This window comes from Dipteris shenzhenensis, chromosome 18 (assembly GCF_047967505.1).
Source record: "Dipteris shenzhenensis isolate YYH24624 ecotype China chromosome 18, Dip_SZ_1.0, whole genome shotgun sequence".
Lineage (NCBI taxonomy): Eukaryota > Viridiplantae > Streptophyta > Polypodiopsida > Gleicheniales > Dipteridaceae > Dipteris > Dipteris shenzhenensis.
In genome coordinates, this window is record NC_141613.1 from 49,511,145 (window position 1) to 49,528,304 (window position 17,160).

Consider the following 17,160-nt stretch of genomic DNA (forward strand, 5'->3'; position numbering starts at 1 on the left):
GTACACAATCATATTGGATTGCACATGGACATATAGATGCATACATCCACTTGCATTGGCCTACACATAGACACACATGCAATCATCCACAATGCACAAAAAAACCCACACACTCCTAAGCAAACATACAAACAGTATCATCATACACACACCTCTTCTTTAAAAACAAGCTTCTCCAAAATTGCATTTCTTCAATTTTAGGACTTGACTTTAATTAACGTCATTTTAATGTTCAAATAAAAATTCTTCATGTGTGTGTGTGTGTGTGTGTGTGTGAAATAAATAATATATATTTTATTTATACCTTCAAATGAAAAATCAATATATAATAATTAATGTGATGATTGATTATAGTCGGGCAATTTAATTCAATTAATTTAGATCATATTATTAATAAAGGCACTCCCAGGGATTCATTTGGATTTGATTAGAAAATTTAATAAAAAGCTTACAAATGTTGAGATTTGTATGTGTGTGTGTGTGAGAGAGAGAGAGAAAGAGAGAATGGAGATACAATTTGAAAATTTCTTAAAGTTATAAATAAAACCTTAAATTTAATTCCTCGAAATTAAAGGCAACTTATGGTCTCAACTTTGAGACCCAGCAAAGCGGGTCTGTAACCCGTCGTAGACGGGTCATGCTACTCGTACATCTTATGTAGCGCACTCATCTTTTGATAAGGTATACACCCGTGACGCATCCAGGGTACACACCGGTGACCCATCCAGTCTTTCCAGGCATACAACATGACAGTCAATTTTATTGTCACATCTCAAATCTTTTCGTCTATACTTTTACTGGCAAGCTAGCGGTCCGTAGTGGCGTCCCGTCAGGCACAACATCATCTACGCACAAGCTGACACTGAGGTGGAAATTATTTCGTTCTGCCGTCTCCGTGCGGCCTTGCTGGCCACCGGAGCCTAATAAATTTTCTGTGTCGTAGTTTGATGAATCCTACCGTCTGCTTGCAGCAAGTTGTACGTTGTCCCTTCCCCTGCAGTGCCGCACTCATGCCTTCTTTCACATAGATGGCAGAAACGATTGAAATGCTGCGAATGCGAAAGCTTTGCGAACGATCGATCGAAAGGGATGATCCTGATTTCCGAATCTAATTATCTGATGGAAGCCTGACCCCAGGGCCCCCGCTGCCTCCCAACAAATTATTATGACCGAAAGGCTAACAAGTTGGAAAAATCGTGTGGAGCCTTAGCCAGCTACTTGTATCAATCGGGATTTCATTCAAAGGAGTGCTGATTTCATTCGGATGAGAAGTCTAAGCTCCTATCTGGAGGTGACCTGCAAGCCGGCGTGATCCACTTTTTTGAAAGTCCTGAAAGTCCTGAAGGCAATTCATCACTGATCCATCGAAGGGATCGTCATCAGGCCTTGGAATTTTGGGCTGGCTTCGGTATAGATAGAAGTTCATAGAACGTGCAAGTTACAATGATTCATTCTAACATCGCGATGGATATGAATCCGCTTTGGCTTGCGGTAGCACAAGCCTGTAAAGCACTTTCGCACAATAACATGTTGCTTCCAACGCTAGCAGTGGCCGTGATTGTGTGGTTGGGTTTACATCAGCTAGCCAACGGAAAGAGGAAAGGTCCGAGGTCTTGGCCACTTGTTGGTGCATCTTGGGAGTTCATTCGACATGCTGAGCATCTCCACGATTTTCTTGCAGACTACGCCGCTCGCTACAGGACTTTTGTAGCGCCCTATCCATCTTACAACATCATCTTCACTGCAGACCCCCTCGTAGTGGAGCATATCCTCAAAACTAATTTCAAAAACTACATCAAGGTAGCTCGTCATGCCCTCACATGTTGAGTCTGTCTCCAATATATTTTTGTGAGCTTAAAACTGAAGATTCAGTTCGTCTATTACCGAATCGAACAATATACTCGGCCGGAAAAAATCTCCTCCTTGATCCTACGATTCGAAATTCTACGCAAGTAGTTTAATTTTGAAGGTATGTTTGGCATGCTTGTGAACTCCGATTTTACTTGATGTCCGTGCAGGGCAAATGGCAATTTCAAATTCAACAGGAGCTATTCGGGAGAGGGATATTCAGCGTCGATGGTGAAGATTGGAAGCAACAGCGGAAGGTAGCAGTGGTTGAGTTCTCTTCCAGAAATTTCCGACAGTTGAGCGAGTGTTCATTTCGCGAGCACGCTATTACGCTCGCTCTAATCGTAGCTCGTGAGAGTGAGAAACGTCGCCCTGTGGAGCTCCAGGTAAGATCACAGTACTGAAATATTTAGCAGAGAAGAATTTGAGCAGCTCGAAGGTCAGCTTGAGAAAAAAAGGTCATAATAGAACTACGTTCTTGCTCGTTCTTCATTTGTTCGCAGACAATGCTCCAAAGGATGACTCTCGATGCAATCTGCAAAGTCGGATTTGGCGTGGACTTGGGCTCCCTGTCTGTGGACTCTAACCCGGAAGCCGTATCTTTCACAGAAGCTTTTGACTTTGCGAGTGCTCACATCGCCTCTCGGTCCAGAGACCCTTTCTGGAAATTCAAGAAACTGTTCGGCATCGGGGACGAGGCTTTGCTAGGCAAACACATAAATGTTTTGAACAAGTTCGCCACCAAGATGATCCGCAGCCGGAGGCAAGACCTGGCTCGTGAAGCTGCGCAAGGCAAACAAGTTGTAAGTACGTCATGCATGTTCTAATCGGTACATGGCGTTAATTGGACGAAAACGATCTTCACAAAGAAGTTTGGATTTCGCACCTTATATTGCGCAGGTAAGAGGCGATCTGCTGTCGCGATTCATGGGTTTACGTGAAGACGATCACGATAACGACGAGAAACTTCGGGACATGGCCTTAAACATCATGCTGGCTGGGCGAGACACCGTAGCAATAACCCTTTGCTGGTTCTTGTACGCATTGCATGAGAACCCTCGCGTGGAGGAGAAAGTGGTGGAAGAAATTCGGAGCGTCCAATTAGCAGCTGCCGACGCGGATTCGCAGCTGTTGGGTGAAGAAGATTTAGGAGTACGCATCAGGGCTTTCGCTAGGCTTTTGGATTGCGAAACACTCTCGAGGTTGAATTACTTGCACGCTACCTTATCAGAAACGCTCCGGTTGTACCCCGCCGTTCCGCTGGTAAACATCATAAATCTAGCATCTAATTCAGAATCTATACTTCGACGAAGAAATTAATGAATTGGTAAGGCACAGATTTATGCTGCATATATATATAGATCATATTGATAACCATTCAATGAATTCTTAAGCGCATGCATTGCTATGGATTTGTGAATGAATTTTGAATGGAAATGCATGAATATATATTCTCCTGATCACGTTGAAGGAATGAAGGGATGAATTGTTGACCTGTATGCACCATTTGAGCTCAAATTCTCCACTTACTAGACGACTTATTAATGAATTATTTGCACCTGCATGGTTGATTTTTTGGGTTGATACGCTGAAACTTAGTACACTGACCGAAATTTCAAGCTGGAGTTAAACTTCACGAATAACCAATGATTTCTTGGGTGCAAACTCTCATCAAGTGAATCGAGAATTCTGGAATCAGCTGAAAATCTTCACTGGATGGACCGACCGAATCATTTCTTGAGCCGCTGAGTCTTGACGTAAAAATAGTACTGGGGTGGGTGCGTGCAGGATCCGAGAAGTGCAGCCGGAGAAGACGTGTTGCCCGACGGAACAAGGGTAAGGAAGGGCGATGTGGTGATGTACTTGGCATATGCCATGGGCCGGATGAAGTACGTTTGGGGAGACGACGCCTCCGAATTTCGGCCGGAAAGATGGCTACAACGTAACGGAAACTTAGCATCCGAGTCGCCCTTCAAGTTCACGGCTTTCCATGTACGTAAACTTCTCAATCTCAGCCCGTCCCTCCATGCATGCACGCATCTCACGTCTCTCACACACAGCATGGAGGCTCAATTAGGCTATGTTTACCTATGGCTAATTTATTTATGCATTAATTAAGCTAAAGAAATATGTTTCTTAAGTATGGAGGCTTAATTAGGCTATGTTTATCTATGGCTAATTTATTAATTAAGGTATGTTTCTTTATGGCTAAATTTAATTTATGCATAGACTATGTTCAAGAAAATGTTGGGACCCAAAACCTAGTTTTTCCCATGCCTTGAGCCCTACCACTAAGCTATAAACTAATATTATATCACCATTTTCTTATAATAGTATTATACATGCCTCCTCCCCCTTTAAGGTGTCCTTTCCTCTTTAATGAGTGATCCCTCCCCGCCCCCTAAATCTCAAGTCCCTCCTCCTTTAATGCCCTCGCCCTTTATACCTTAATTTAATCATGGCCTTCCCCTTTTTCCTTTTCACCTTTGTTCCTTTCTCCACGACTAATTAATAGGACTTTCCCATTTTTAGAGCCATCATGGGAAGGTCTAATTGGAGGCTCTACTTTGAGAAGGTAAAATGCTAATTTTTTAAAATTCCCATTTTTATGATTGGGTTAAGTTTTACTTGCTATTTGTGTCCCTTTAAATCCTCTCTCTCTCTCTCTCTCTCTCTCTCTCTTCTTCTTCTTCTTCTTCTTCTCTCTTTCTCAACCCCTTTCCATGTCATGCACCATCTCGATGCACTTGCTATTTGTATGACCCCTGAAATCCTCTCATCTCTCTCTCCCTCCCTCCTTCTTCTCTCTTTCTCATCCCCCTTCCATGTCATGCACCATCTCGATGCACTTGCTATTTGTATGACCCTTGAAATCCTCTCTCTCTCTCTCTCTCTCTCTCTCTCTCTCAACTTTCAATTCGCCCCTTTTTCACGCACCATCTTGGGTTGGCCACATGAACGAAATTCATCTTGTTTTCTTTGCACTTGTTTTGAATTGCATGCATTGCTACTTTGATGTGCGCAATAGTCCATGATTGCATGTATTGTTGTGTATGCTAATGTATGAGTGCATGTATGCATACATTCATACTTACATGTACATACTATATTTTGAGCATAAAAGAGATACTATTTTGTATGTCGCACTATAAGTGCACATACTCTTCATGTGCACATAGTCTTGTGCACATAATCTTGTGTACATCAACATGAGATCAACATAGGAGTGTAAAGGATGTTACTTATGAACACTATTAGCAAAGAATTAATGGTTTTCATAAAAAGATATTTTAACAAGCAATGATTGTGGACTCATCCGTCCCTCCTTGCATGCATGCATCTCACCTCTTTCATACATAGAGTAAAATTAACCCCCCTCCTCCCCAACTAAACTTTTTTTCTTTGCACTTGTTTTGAATTGCACACCTTTGGAATGACCCATCCTTGTTGAAACATGGCTTGCAGCCTTGCCATTTGCATGAGTAGCTATCTGTGCCCCCATGGTATCCAAACTCAAGACCAAACAAAAGAGTAGCAAGAAGGGGCATATTTTTCTACACCACACGTGATTGTTCGTATGGCTGCTCGTCAAATGGGCGACAAAAGGTCACTGAGACTGAGGCTCATTTCACATGAAAATGGCCATCCAGCTCAAGTGTTTGTCGCCTAGAGATTATACTTTTGTGATGACTTGGCCATTGTCGATATAAGAGGTTGTCGCCATAGTCACCCCAAACCGCCTTTATAGGCAGACAAGGCAAATACGGGGATTGTCCCGATACAAAGACCAGCTATCTAATGTGCCCTTCATAGACAATGGTCTAGGGGGTGTCTGGGGCTACCCAACACACCTCTTGCTGAAGATACTAGCAGATGCCAGATGATGATAGCTAGAAACTCTTTGCCACAACCAATTACAACCATAGCCACAACCTCTCTGTAGGGTATTGTTGCACTATGGGGATGGCGTACTTGGTTTATAGGCGCTATTTGGAAGCTTCCTAGGAGGTCACAACACATTGCCGCTCCCCATGGTATGGGGTGGACTCTAAAGGTTGGTGTGATGTTTGAAACCCCACAAATCTAGGGTAACTCTTCGTGCACCAAGAGGGTGAATTAATGCACCCTCTGCTTGATGTGCATGTCCCCATATAGAGAGCCTCTAGTCAACTTCATGGATTGGGTGTGCATAGCCTCTTATTGGAGACTATCCTCCCAAGAAATTTCTCCCTTGGCCCATCCCCTATATATATGTAACTAACATTCACATTCACCTATGATGCAATACATGCATACATGCAGTCATGCACTTGTATGTCGACTTATACAATAGTACATACATGCATACACATGAAAGCATTCCTACTTTGACATACAAATTACTACATCTATGCTTCATTGCATGCATTTCTTCTTTGATGTACACAATAGTACATGCATGCATGTATTGTTGTCTATGTCAATGTATGAGTGCATGTATATCCTACATTCATACTTACATGTACTATTTTAAACATGAAAGACATACTATTTTGCATGTCGAACTATGAGTTCACATATTGTTGTGCACATAATCTTGCGTACATCAACATATGAGTGTAAAGGATGTTACTTATGAACATTGTTAGAAAGGAATTAACGGTTTTCATAAAAAGATATTTTAACAAGCAATGATTGTGGACTCTATGCTTACTTATAATTAAAGTTCCAAATGTTATACAAAGGTGCAAGGGGCACACAAGAAAATATGTAACCATAGGACAAGGGTTCAAAAGAAGAGGCCTTGAAATCCAGATAAATTAACAAAGCTATATATATGGTGGTCCCATTTTTATCAACACCTCTTGGATTCATGTCTAATATATAGGACTTCTTAATAGACAGCTCCTAAAGCAAGGCTCATATATATTCGCTTCCACCATGTGGTTTTAATGAAATTTGACACCCATAAAGGGGCTAATTAGTGTTTAATCATTTTAGAAATTTAATATTTTTTCATATCTTTGCAACCTTTTTCTTGAATATGACAATACAAAAATTAGGCTAATATTGAAAAACAAAAGAGAATAAATTTAAGATCAAGCACTTTCATCCGCTATAATCTTAACAAAAAAGAATATGAAAATTTATCCAATTGACTTCATACATATTATTATTCATGTTTAAAAAAGGTAATAAAATTTGTGTATGTGCATGTGTGTACCCGGGCATGCATGCTTATGTGTGCTTGCACATGCCAGCTACATGTATGCACTTACATGCATGGGTGAACAAGTTGCTTGTGTGCCCATATGCATGCATGTAAATGGCTTATGCCAAATCCAATTGAAGCACTTCTTCCTCAATATTATTTTAAACTTCTTAATATTTACATTTTCTTACAGGCTGGACCACGGGCTTGCATGGGCAAGGAATCTGCATACCTGCAAATGAAAATGATTGCTGCTATTCTCCTATGCTTCTTTAAATTTAAGATTGCTCCTGGCCACAAGGTGCGATATAGAATGATGTTGACTCTCCATATGCATGAGAGTGGCCTTTTAATGAATGTATATTCAAGATAAGAGATTCCTCGACCATGAAGGATTTCTTTTGAAAATTGAATGCTCAAAAAGTAATATCTTCATTGAAGCATTCCTTATTTAATTATTTTAATCCATGTAAAAAGAATTAAAAGCAATTTTAAAAAGGCTTTTGGTGTAGCCTTGGCATGTACTAGAAGATGTGTTGCGAAGCTATCTAGCATGTTTCAATTAGAAACCATGAAGCATAAACAATGTCCAAAAAAGTATCAAACATCACGTATTGCAATGTCTAGTCGTATTACCAAATGATGTCTTACTTTATAGGGTTTTTAAAAGTGTTTATTAAAAAAAGATATGTTTCTTTGATTTGAAAATTTTAAAAGACATTTAAAATGCAAAAACCACAGTGTATCCACCGATGTCACAAAATTGATTGATTGGGATTATATCGCACGGTATATTCTAAACATTGTGTGGTACTATGTGGTAATTTCAAGATTATGCATAGTGTCTGATGCATCCACATGTGGCAATTTTTTTCGTATATAGGCATGAAATTGATTCAAAATACCACATGGTAACCAAAATACCATGCGATCAATCAAAATACCATGTAGTAAATTTAGGTTAGGCCTATGGATGAGGGCCGCCGTGTGATTTTGTTGCATTCAGTTCACAATCCACAGCTTCTTATTTTTTCCATTGTCATCTTCTAGTGAGGTCCCAGCTTTTTCTTTGTTTATATTTGTTGGTCAGGGCCATGTGTATGGTTCCCAAGGGTGGGCCGTCACCCTAATTGTGTGGAGAGAGAGAGAGAAAGAGAGAGAGAGAGAGAGAGAGAGAGAGAGAGGGAGGGAGGGAGGGAGGGAGGGAGGGAGCAAGAGAGAGGGAGCGAGGGAGTGAGAGAGAGAGAGAGAGAGAGAGAGAGAGAGATGGGGTCAAAGCCAAGTGTGTGGCTCACATTTGCTAGCCTTGATCTCTAGGCTTTGACTACTCTGTGTGTGTGTGTGTGTGTGTGTGTGTGTGTGTAAGCATTGAGAAGAGATGCTTATTACCCAGCTGTGTGGCTCATAGTTCTTCACAATCATTGGCCTTGATCACCATGATAATGACCTTCTAACTACATGTGTGATTGGCTAGTTGATCTAAATCATCTTGGTTTTTTATTACTATTATCATATTTCATGTTTTAGATTCACATGTCACGGAGTAGACTCGGTCAATATTTGAGTGTGTGACTTCAATATTTATATGGTGGTTTGTATCACTCCGATAACGACCTCAACCGGATGTGTGATTAGCCAAGCTCATGTACACCATGTTTGCTTTAGATCATTGTTACTATTTTAAACTCAAGATGTGGATAGCGCTTTCATATTCGAGGGTATAATTGTTTAATAGGTAATTAGATATACAATAATAGATGTGTTATGTTCTTTTCTAACTCATGAATGGAATGCTTTGTCATTGGATGTTGTTGTATGAATTGTACTTGTCTGTATAATTTTAAATATTGTTTTGGATGATTTTAACAGTTAGGTGCTTCATTATTTAGACAAGCTCGATTGCTGATATAATGATTGTTGTATTTTTTAGATCATTTTCAAACTACTCATCATGGCCCCCAAGTAACAATAAAAGACCAAGCAAGAATTGGAGATGGAGATTCATATTCTCATTCATCATCTTGCAATTATCCATATTATAGGATTGAGGAGTAAGCATATTTGGAATGTCATGTCCTTATCTGTAAGCCTACACAAAGAGTAAGTTTGGATTTTTAATAATGTTTATGAAAAGTTTCAAGGAACTAGTACAATAATGTCAAACAACCAAGGTAATGTTGGAAACTAGAGCATATACAACTTTCTCCAGTATAGAAAGTTGTAAGAAACCTTACAACATAGAACACATATTTCATTAAATTTGGACTCATATGTCTACATTTGGACTAATCCTAAAACTCCTTCCCAAATGAAAAGTTTACTTTATGAAAATGTTGTTTGAGAACTGCCATTTCCACATAATAAATTTCAGAATATCTCTCTATAATGTTGCACTTAATAATAATTTAAATTAATAATTTAATAAAAAATAATAGTTTAATTATATTTAAATTAATAAAAGTAATTTAAATGTATGAAAAAAGTATATGCATGCATGCATGCATGCATGTATGTATGTATGGCCCATGCATGGCATTAATTTGCAATAAGAGTCCTCTAAAATCTTCAAGATGTCATAACGGTATTAAAAACACCTTTTGAGAGTTTAAAAACTCTAAAATCTAGTAGATATGGAGTCACACATGATGCTACACATGCATGCATGGAATGTACATGTCCTTGGTTCATCGATGGAAGGCCATTGATACATATGGTAGGATTAGTGCATTGCACTTGTCCACATGGTATGGGCATGCCCATAGGGCTTTTAGTTGATCCATGTTAGTGTGGGATTCATGCTGCGATGACTATTGATGGAGGGGAGCAAGGGGGAAAGAGAGAAAGGGAGGGAGGTAAGAAGAGGGTAAGAAAGAGAGGAAAAGGAAGGGGAAAGGGAAGGAGAGGGGAAAGGGAAGAGAAGAGGAGAGAGAGAGAGAGAGAGAGAGACAGAGAGGCAGAGAGACAGAGACAGAGACAGAGAGACATAGAGAGAGAGAGAGAGAGAGAGAGAGAGGGGGGGGGGGGGGGAGGAAGGGGGAAGGGGAGGGGAGGTGAAGGGGAAGGGAAGGGAAGGGCAGGGCAAGAAAGGGGGAAGGGGAGAGGAGGGGGAGGAAGGGGAGGGGAGGGAAGGGGAATGGGGAGGGGGAGGGGAGGGAAAGGGAGAGGTTGATGCATAATCGTCACTAGGAAGTAACTGTGTGGTCAAATACCACTCTCGTCAGTTTTGCAGATTTGCCCTTGTGAGGCAGAAGTTGTATTTTTTTGCAGTGACAGAATATTTTTCAGTGTTATTTTTGAAGAGCAGAGAAATGGTGGTGCATCTTCTTCAAGAGGAACTTCAAAAGAAGTTGTCTTCTACTCAAATGCTGGAAGAGGTAGAGGTAGAGGTAGAGCAGGCCGATTTGGAGGCCATGGCAGAAATCAAAATATGTAGCAAATTCAAGAAAACCAGTCCTATGGAGGAGGACGTGGTAACTTTAGAGGCAGGGGGAGCCAAAGAGGTCGTGGTGGATGCCAAAGAGGCCAAAATGCAAACAAAAATGTTGAATGCTACTACTATGGTAAAATGGGTCATATGGTTAAAGACTGCTATAAAAAGTAGAATGACATCATGACTAGAAAATTGCAGCAAGGCAATTATGCATCCTCTAGTAGATAGGGTGATGACAGAAATGAGCATTTGCTTATGGTGCAGCACATGACCAATTCTGCGACAAGTGCAGAAGAAAGCAATGATGTGTGGCATGTTGACTCAGGTGCATCAAACCACATGACAGGTCATGCAAAATGGATGCAAGATGCAAGGAAAATGGAAAGACCAGGATTTGTGGAGACTGGTGATGATACTGGACATCCTATTGTGCAGATTGGTAAAATTACTTTGTCTATGCAGGATGGAAAAAAGAAATACCTGTTTAATGTATTTCATGTCCCAAATATCACCAAGAATGTAGTCTTTGTTGGTCAAATGGTTGAGCAGGGCTTGCAGGTTAGATTTAATCCTCATGGATGCTTTGTTGAGGATATGAAAAATAAAGGTCACTTGATAGCAAAAGGGAAGAAGAAGGGCAGGATGTTTACATTGGATGCAGCGTCTCAAGAAGCTAGCCTTTGTAAATTGATGTGATGGCTTAGAATTGGCTTAAATCATAAACTCTAGCCCTTGAAGAAGTGCTTTGTTAAGTTAAATGGTAAAACCCTCATAATATAATCACAAATAAAAATAAAAAATTTGGCACTCCACTGTCATATATTTCTATCCCATGCTTTTTAAATATACATTTGATTGATGAATTTATTAGAGATGTAGGCATCCATAGAAGTAGAATTATAAATGGAATCTTTGATGGCGTACCATATAGTAGTTATAATAATGGAATGGAAAACATCTCAAAGGCAATGCGTAGATTTGACACTATGAGGGTGCATCTCATGATCATGCAGACCAAGAAGCTGCTTCATCCAAACTAATGCCAGAGGTTAGTGGATGAGATTGAGGACATTGTCAAGAATATGAAACATATCCATAGGTGTTGTCTTTCATAAGTGAAACTGCATATTACCCTCCAAGAGGCAATGCAATCTAAGTAGCAAGAACATGTCATGGAACTAAAGAACATAATGAAATTCTCAAGAATGATGCATGGGAATCAGTGGAAACCCCAAGGGGGAAGAATGCTATTGGCTACAAATGGCTATAGAACATTAAGCATAAGATTGATAGGGGGAAGTACCTTTGACACTTTAAAACAATTAATTTTCTTAATTAACGATTAAGTAACCTTATGTTGATCGTGATGTTTTGTTCTCTAAACATCAATTAAATTAAGAATTTTCATACATTTGTTTGAAATTATGTAATTCATACTTTGATGTCTCAATTTTCAAGGTGGTTGTGTTTGGTTTAGCATAGGACTCCATTTCCAAATATGGATTAATGAAACAAGGGGAAGTGGGCAAATGAGGGCCATGGGATTTTATCAACTCTATAATTCTTCCCCCTTCCCACACAAAAAGAATCCCCTATTTTCAAACTGTTGTATTGAAACAAGAAATCGTACCTCTTTTTTTGGCCATCTTGCCATCTCTCTCTCTCTCCCTCTCTCCTTGTGTGTGTGTGTGTGTGTGTGTGTATGTGTGTGTGTGTGTGTGTGTGTGTCTCCCTCTCTCTCTCTCTCTCTCTTGTAAGAAAATAGTATGCAGCGGAAGATAACAACAAAACGCAAGTACACGATGGAAAGCTGGAGAGAATACAAAAATTCTGATATACCAAACTACTGATACAACTGATGGTTGGCTGTCCACCCGTGCGCTCTACAGACAGAGCTTCGATGGTGATCTAGACAGATGCTGGACGGAGGACTATGAGCGTGAAGAACTGGTGATCTGATGATAGGGGGTGGCCACTTATATAGTGTAAGTGGTTGACGGTCGGCCCTGTAATAGGCAGTCGGCCTAATAGACAGTCGGCCTGGAAGACCACCGACCCTTCAGAAAACATGCCGCTGGGGGCTTTGCCCCCAGACCCCCACCGGGGGCCTGCGCCCCCCGGACCCCCTGCTATCGGGGGGGCTATCGCCCCCCCGAACCCCCCCTTTGTGCAGACGGGTATCTACTCTTGGCTCCTAAGCCGTCTCATAACCATCTGGTCTACTCTAAGACCCCTTCCAGTGTCTAAACTGGGGATCCCTCCCAATATCTGATACCCATCATGGCTTCTCCTCATATGGGGGCCTTACAACATTGGGTACACAGAATATTGGTGGGTTACATGAGAGGTGGACATTTGAGCTAACTCTAACATCTCTCTCTCTCTCTCTCTCACTCTCTTCCATGTAGCTTTGTGAAAGTGAAAAGTTGCAAGATCATTAAAAATTAGACTTAAGAAATGACTAAAGAACTTTACGAGATTAGTTTGAGTTTTATGAAAGGTAAATATAAGAGATTTGTAGAGGATTTAATAGCATATGAAGTAGAAGGAGAGGCATTTACCAATTTTGAGATATTTTTTGGCCCACTATTCTTCAAGGCCACATAAATTGTGAAAGCTCATGAGTATTTTGTCTCTTTTTAGAAGTTCTCAAGCAAACATGAAAGTAGCATGATGGATCTATAGAAATTTGATAGTTTCTAAGCTCTGTTGTACAATTATAGAGCCTTCTAAATCTTGGTTTTTTGTAAGGTGAAAGGTAGTAGCCATTTGATATTTCTGATCAAATATCTATAGTAGCTTTGATGCTTTGCTAGCTCATGGTTGCAAAGGCTGGTAACAATACCCAAATTGCACGCAAATTATGAGTACATAGGAGTACGTAAAATATACATGGATGTCCAAATTCATTCATGATTTAATACATAGCTGAAACTCAATGAAATATTATGTGCCAATACATAATGGAGCCTAGCTCCATTACATCCTGGTTTTTACAACGGGCACCTCACCATTGGGGACAAACAATAAGATAACTTGGTATCTAGTCCTTGATATTTCCCACATTGAAAATGCTTACAACAATGTGAAGATTAGGATGAGCCTTTGTGGTTGGAGCATGTACAATGATGCACTTTTCCTTTCATCCTTATGTGAACAAAATAATGAATAGCTAGGTGACTACCTCTATGAGACCTCTATGCATTGGGTTTATGGAGGGTATGGAGGGGACTAGTATGATCTCACTTATAATTTAATTTTCCAAATTTATGAAGGGATATTCAAAGCATTCTAATATGCCATTCATTGAATTGGAAGCACTTATTGGCTTGCATTTGTACATATCTTAAGCCCTCATCCTTCCTTTCTCCATAGTTTCAATACATCAACTCAAGTATTCATGGAATGTGATACCGATTTTCCCATGAGTCTATAGGTATATTTTTGTTGGCATCCCCCATAATGTGAGTGTATATTATTTTTACGGTCAAAGAATCTTTAGCTTTGCATGTGTCAATATTCAACCCAGAGGATGAGGTAATGGTGGATCCTAACTAGCTAGGGTATTGACACAAGGGACAAAATAGAGTAGAATAGATGATTGGGGACACTTTAAGTGTGTCATATGGAAGTCATTTATGATCGAAAGTAGTACAAAATGTTTTAGCTTGCTTATAAGCACAAAATAGTTGTTGTGAAATCTCTAATGAAGTAATTACTTTGAATCATTAATATTTGTTCTCATACTCAATCAAAAGGTAAAATTTGAAGAAAAGAATGCTTTTTCCTATTTCCCTTTGTCGTCATCAAGGCACTTCTCGAAGATCGGCCTCTGATGGTGTTGAACTAGCCTGACATGTGCCATGTGTACTGGGTGGCATAGTTGCATTTACCAATTTGTTAGGCTCTTCTTGACTTTCTTTTTTTGAAGTCTCTTGATCGACCTTCATCCGCACGTGTGGCTTATATTTTTGAAACTTCTTACGTTGGGAATTGTGGGGTAACTTTTCCACTGGTAAGGTGTTTCCAAGGGTTCATTTGCTGCGCCTACTCCTTCCAGTCCCTCAGGGGACCATTCAAGAGGTGGTGGTTCTAATTTTGAGGGAGCTAGCTTTGTAAGATACAATTTGACGATCCTTGTTTGGACTCGTTCGAATTCATTGAAGTGTTCCAGCCTTGGCTTTTCTGCGATTTCCTCCTTCAGCTTTCTTGCGAGATCTTCTGCTTTATTCAACTTTGGAGGTTCAATTTTTGGGAGCTCGATTGCCATTAGGGCATGCAGAATGGCTAAGTCATTAACAAAGATTTGATCTTCAATTTCAACATTCTCAGCCTCAATTTCAAGGTCCCAAGAAAAATCTGAGTCATCATTGGTATGGGTACCTTCTTTAGGTTCATTATCCCACTCAAGGCAGCCATAAAGAATGGCACCTCTAGATCGATTGGTTCTTCATGTGTGAGTGGAGGATCTACCTATAGCATCTTAGCATCTATCTCTGAGAAGATGGGGTCTAATGAATGGTAGTTGTCGATGGTTGCCAATGTTTGAATCCAGTTATTGACATTGCTTTATGAATCGCCCGCTATGGCATGTTGTTGCAAGAGAGCTGATTTACTTGAGATTGTCATTGAAGATGTGTCATCCAATGCTCTAGGCACAATTGGTTTTATAGCTCCTGTTCCCACATCCACCTTGACTGCGGTATCACGATTTTGGATTGTCAGTCTATCAGTTCCCCAGTCATGGAGGACTGATGCTTCCCGTAACCAAGGACGTCCCAGTAAGATTTGATAGGATTTTTTGGAAAGATCCAAGATTGTGAATTGAAGGGAAAAGCGGACTCCTGTGCGACCTTTGTGGACACACCATTCACTATTCCCAAGGGTTTAGCTCGTGAATCATCGACAAGGCGTATGTTGAAATTAGCCTTTTGCATTGGTGGGAGACACCATTCATTGTAGAGCTTCATCAGTTAAGGCCATGGGAAACCAAGCCACCTTTTTTCATGGGATTGATCTCCACCTGCTCGGCATGCGACATCAAAATGCTGGAGGAAACGAGCTAGATTTCCCCTGCCATTATATTTGGGAAGTTCCTATTTTCCCAAGGGGCGCCTGCCTTGATTGTTATTATTTCTTCGATTAAAGAAATTGTCAGCCTCTGCATTGAGGTCGATATCCCCATCATCGTCGTCTCACGACAGTGTCCAGCCATGTTGTGGCGTGGAGGAGTTAAAGGGATTGCTTGAATTTCAAGGGGGGATTCGGGGTAGAGGATTGTTAGGGGTGGTGGTTGCAGCAGAGTTGTATGCAGATTTGGCAAGCGTTGGAGTTAGAGGCATTGGCCGGAACATAGTTGCATGTAGATTGGGTGAGATTTACAAAGGGGGTCTTTGCCCCCAAGTGCGGGTGTTGATGTAGTTTTGTTTGGAGGGTTAGAGTGGTGTTAGTTTTGCATGGAACGTCATATTAATAATGTGCCTAAGATTGTTCCACGTATGTAGGGAATTGTGCCGATGCAGACGGATCGTCAATCGAAGGTCACGGCGTAAAGGTACGAGCGAATTAGTGCGAAACGAGGCCCACATGGGGGCACAAATGAGCGAGTGCTAGGGATGCTGAAATGGTGTGCAATGGGCTGAAAAAATGCCGCGTAGCATATTGTTTCCGTGTGTGAAATTATGGTTCAAACGGGGTCCAATTTGGATCCCAAACAGATGAGTTATGAGGGGTTAAAGAAGGGGGAAAATGGACCTTTTTTGTTGGGGGAGGGGGGGGGGCTTGGTCTTAAGGTTGGTGTGAATGGACTTTAAGTCCAACTGAGGGGTTTGAACCAACTAGACTATAACCCTAATTGCTTCCAGTAACTAGAGTTAGTCTACTGGACTGAAGGTTAGTTAAGCTAACCTAACCAACTGTAACCTCAGTTATACTAACCTAATTGTAAGTCTAACTAACTGAAGTTAGTTAAACTAACTAGGGTGGATTAATGCTAACTAAACCTACGTTGTTAACCTAAACTAACCTATCAGACTAACACAACCTACCCTACTAACTTAACCTAGGTTAGTCTAATGGGTAGGTTAGTTTTACATTTTTTTATTAATAATAATAAATTTATTCTTTTTTTAATTTGAGGAGGGGGGGTTTCGCGCGGCGGCGGGGGGATGGCGGTAGGTCTGTGAGGATGGGGGAGAGGGGGGAGAGGAGTGTGAGGGGAGGGAGGAGGTAGGGCGGGGCGGGGCGAGGCTTGCGTTGTGACAGCGAGAAGGAGATCACGGAGGCGAGGGGAGGAGGGGCGAACGGAGGTAGGGCAAAGGCGAGGCGTGCAGGGGAGGCGGGGCGTGTGGTGGGGCGGGCACTGCGTCGCCCTGGGCAAGCGACGCCTGGCCGACAGGCACCGCTACCTTAGCAGAGCAAGGGCTTAGGCCCTTACTACTAATAGGTTAGTTTTTAGGGGCTTGGAGCGGCCGGCGAGGGGGGGTAGAGAGAGAGAGAGAGAGAGAGAGAGAGAGAGAGAGAGAGAGAGAGAGAGAGAGAGAGAGGTAGAGAGAGAGAAAGAAGAGAGAGAGGGGGAAGAGAGAGAGAGAGAGGGAGAAGAGGGAGGGGGGGGGAAAGAGAGAGAGAGAGAGAGAGAGAGAGAGGGAGAGAGAGAGGGAGGGGGAGGGAAAGAGAGAGAGAGGGAGAGAGA

At 41.2% G+C, this 17,160-nt stretch overlaps 1 protein-coding gene across 1 annotated transcript; it reads left to right on the forward strand.

The window, feature by feature from the left end:
* The first annotated feature begins 1,328 nt into the window (after nt 1-1,328).
* LOC147891358 (cytochrome P450 704C1-like) lies at nt 1,329-7,412 on the forward strand. Its single transcript, XM_087389200.1, has 7 exons — nt 1,329-1,603; nt 1,682-1,800; nt 2,019-2,234; nt 2,352-2,651; nt 2,749-3,111; nt 3,637-3,840; nt 7,233-7,412. The coding sequence occupies exons 1-7, from the start codon at nt 1,444-1,446 to the stop codon at nt 7,410-7,412; spliced, it is 1,542 nt and encodes a 513-aa protein (XP_087245326.1). The 5' UTR covers nt 1,329-1,443.
* The last annotated feature ends 9,748 nt before the right edge of the window (nt 7,413-17,160 follow it).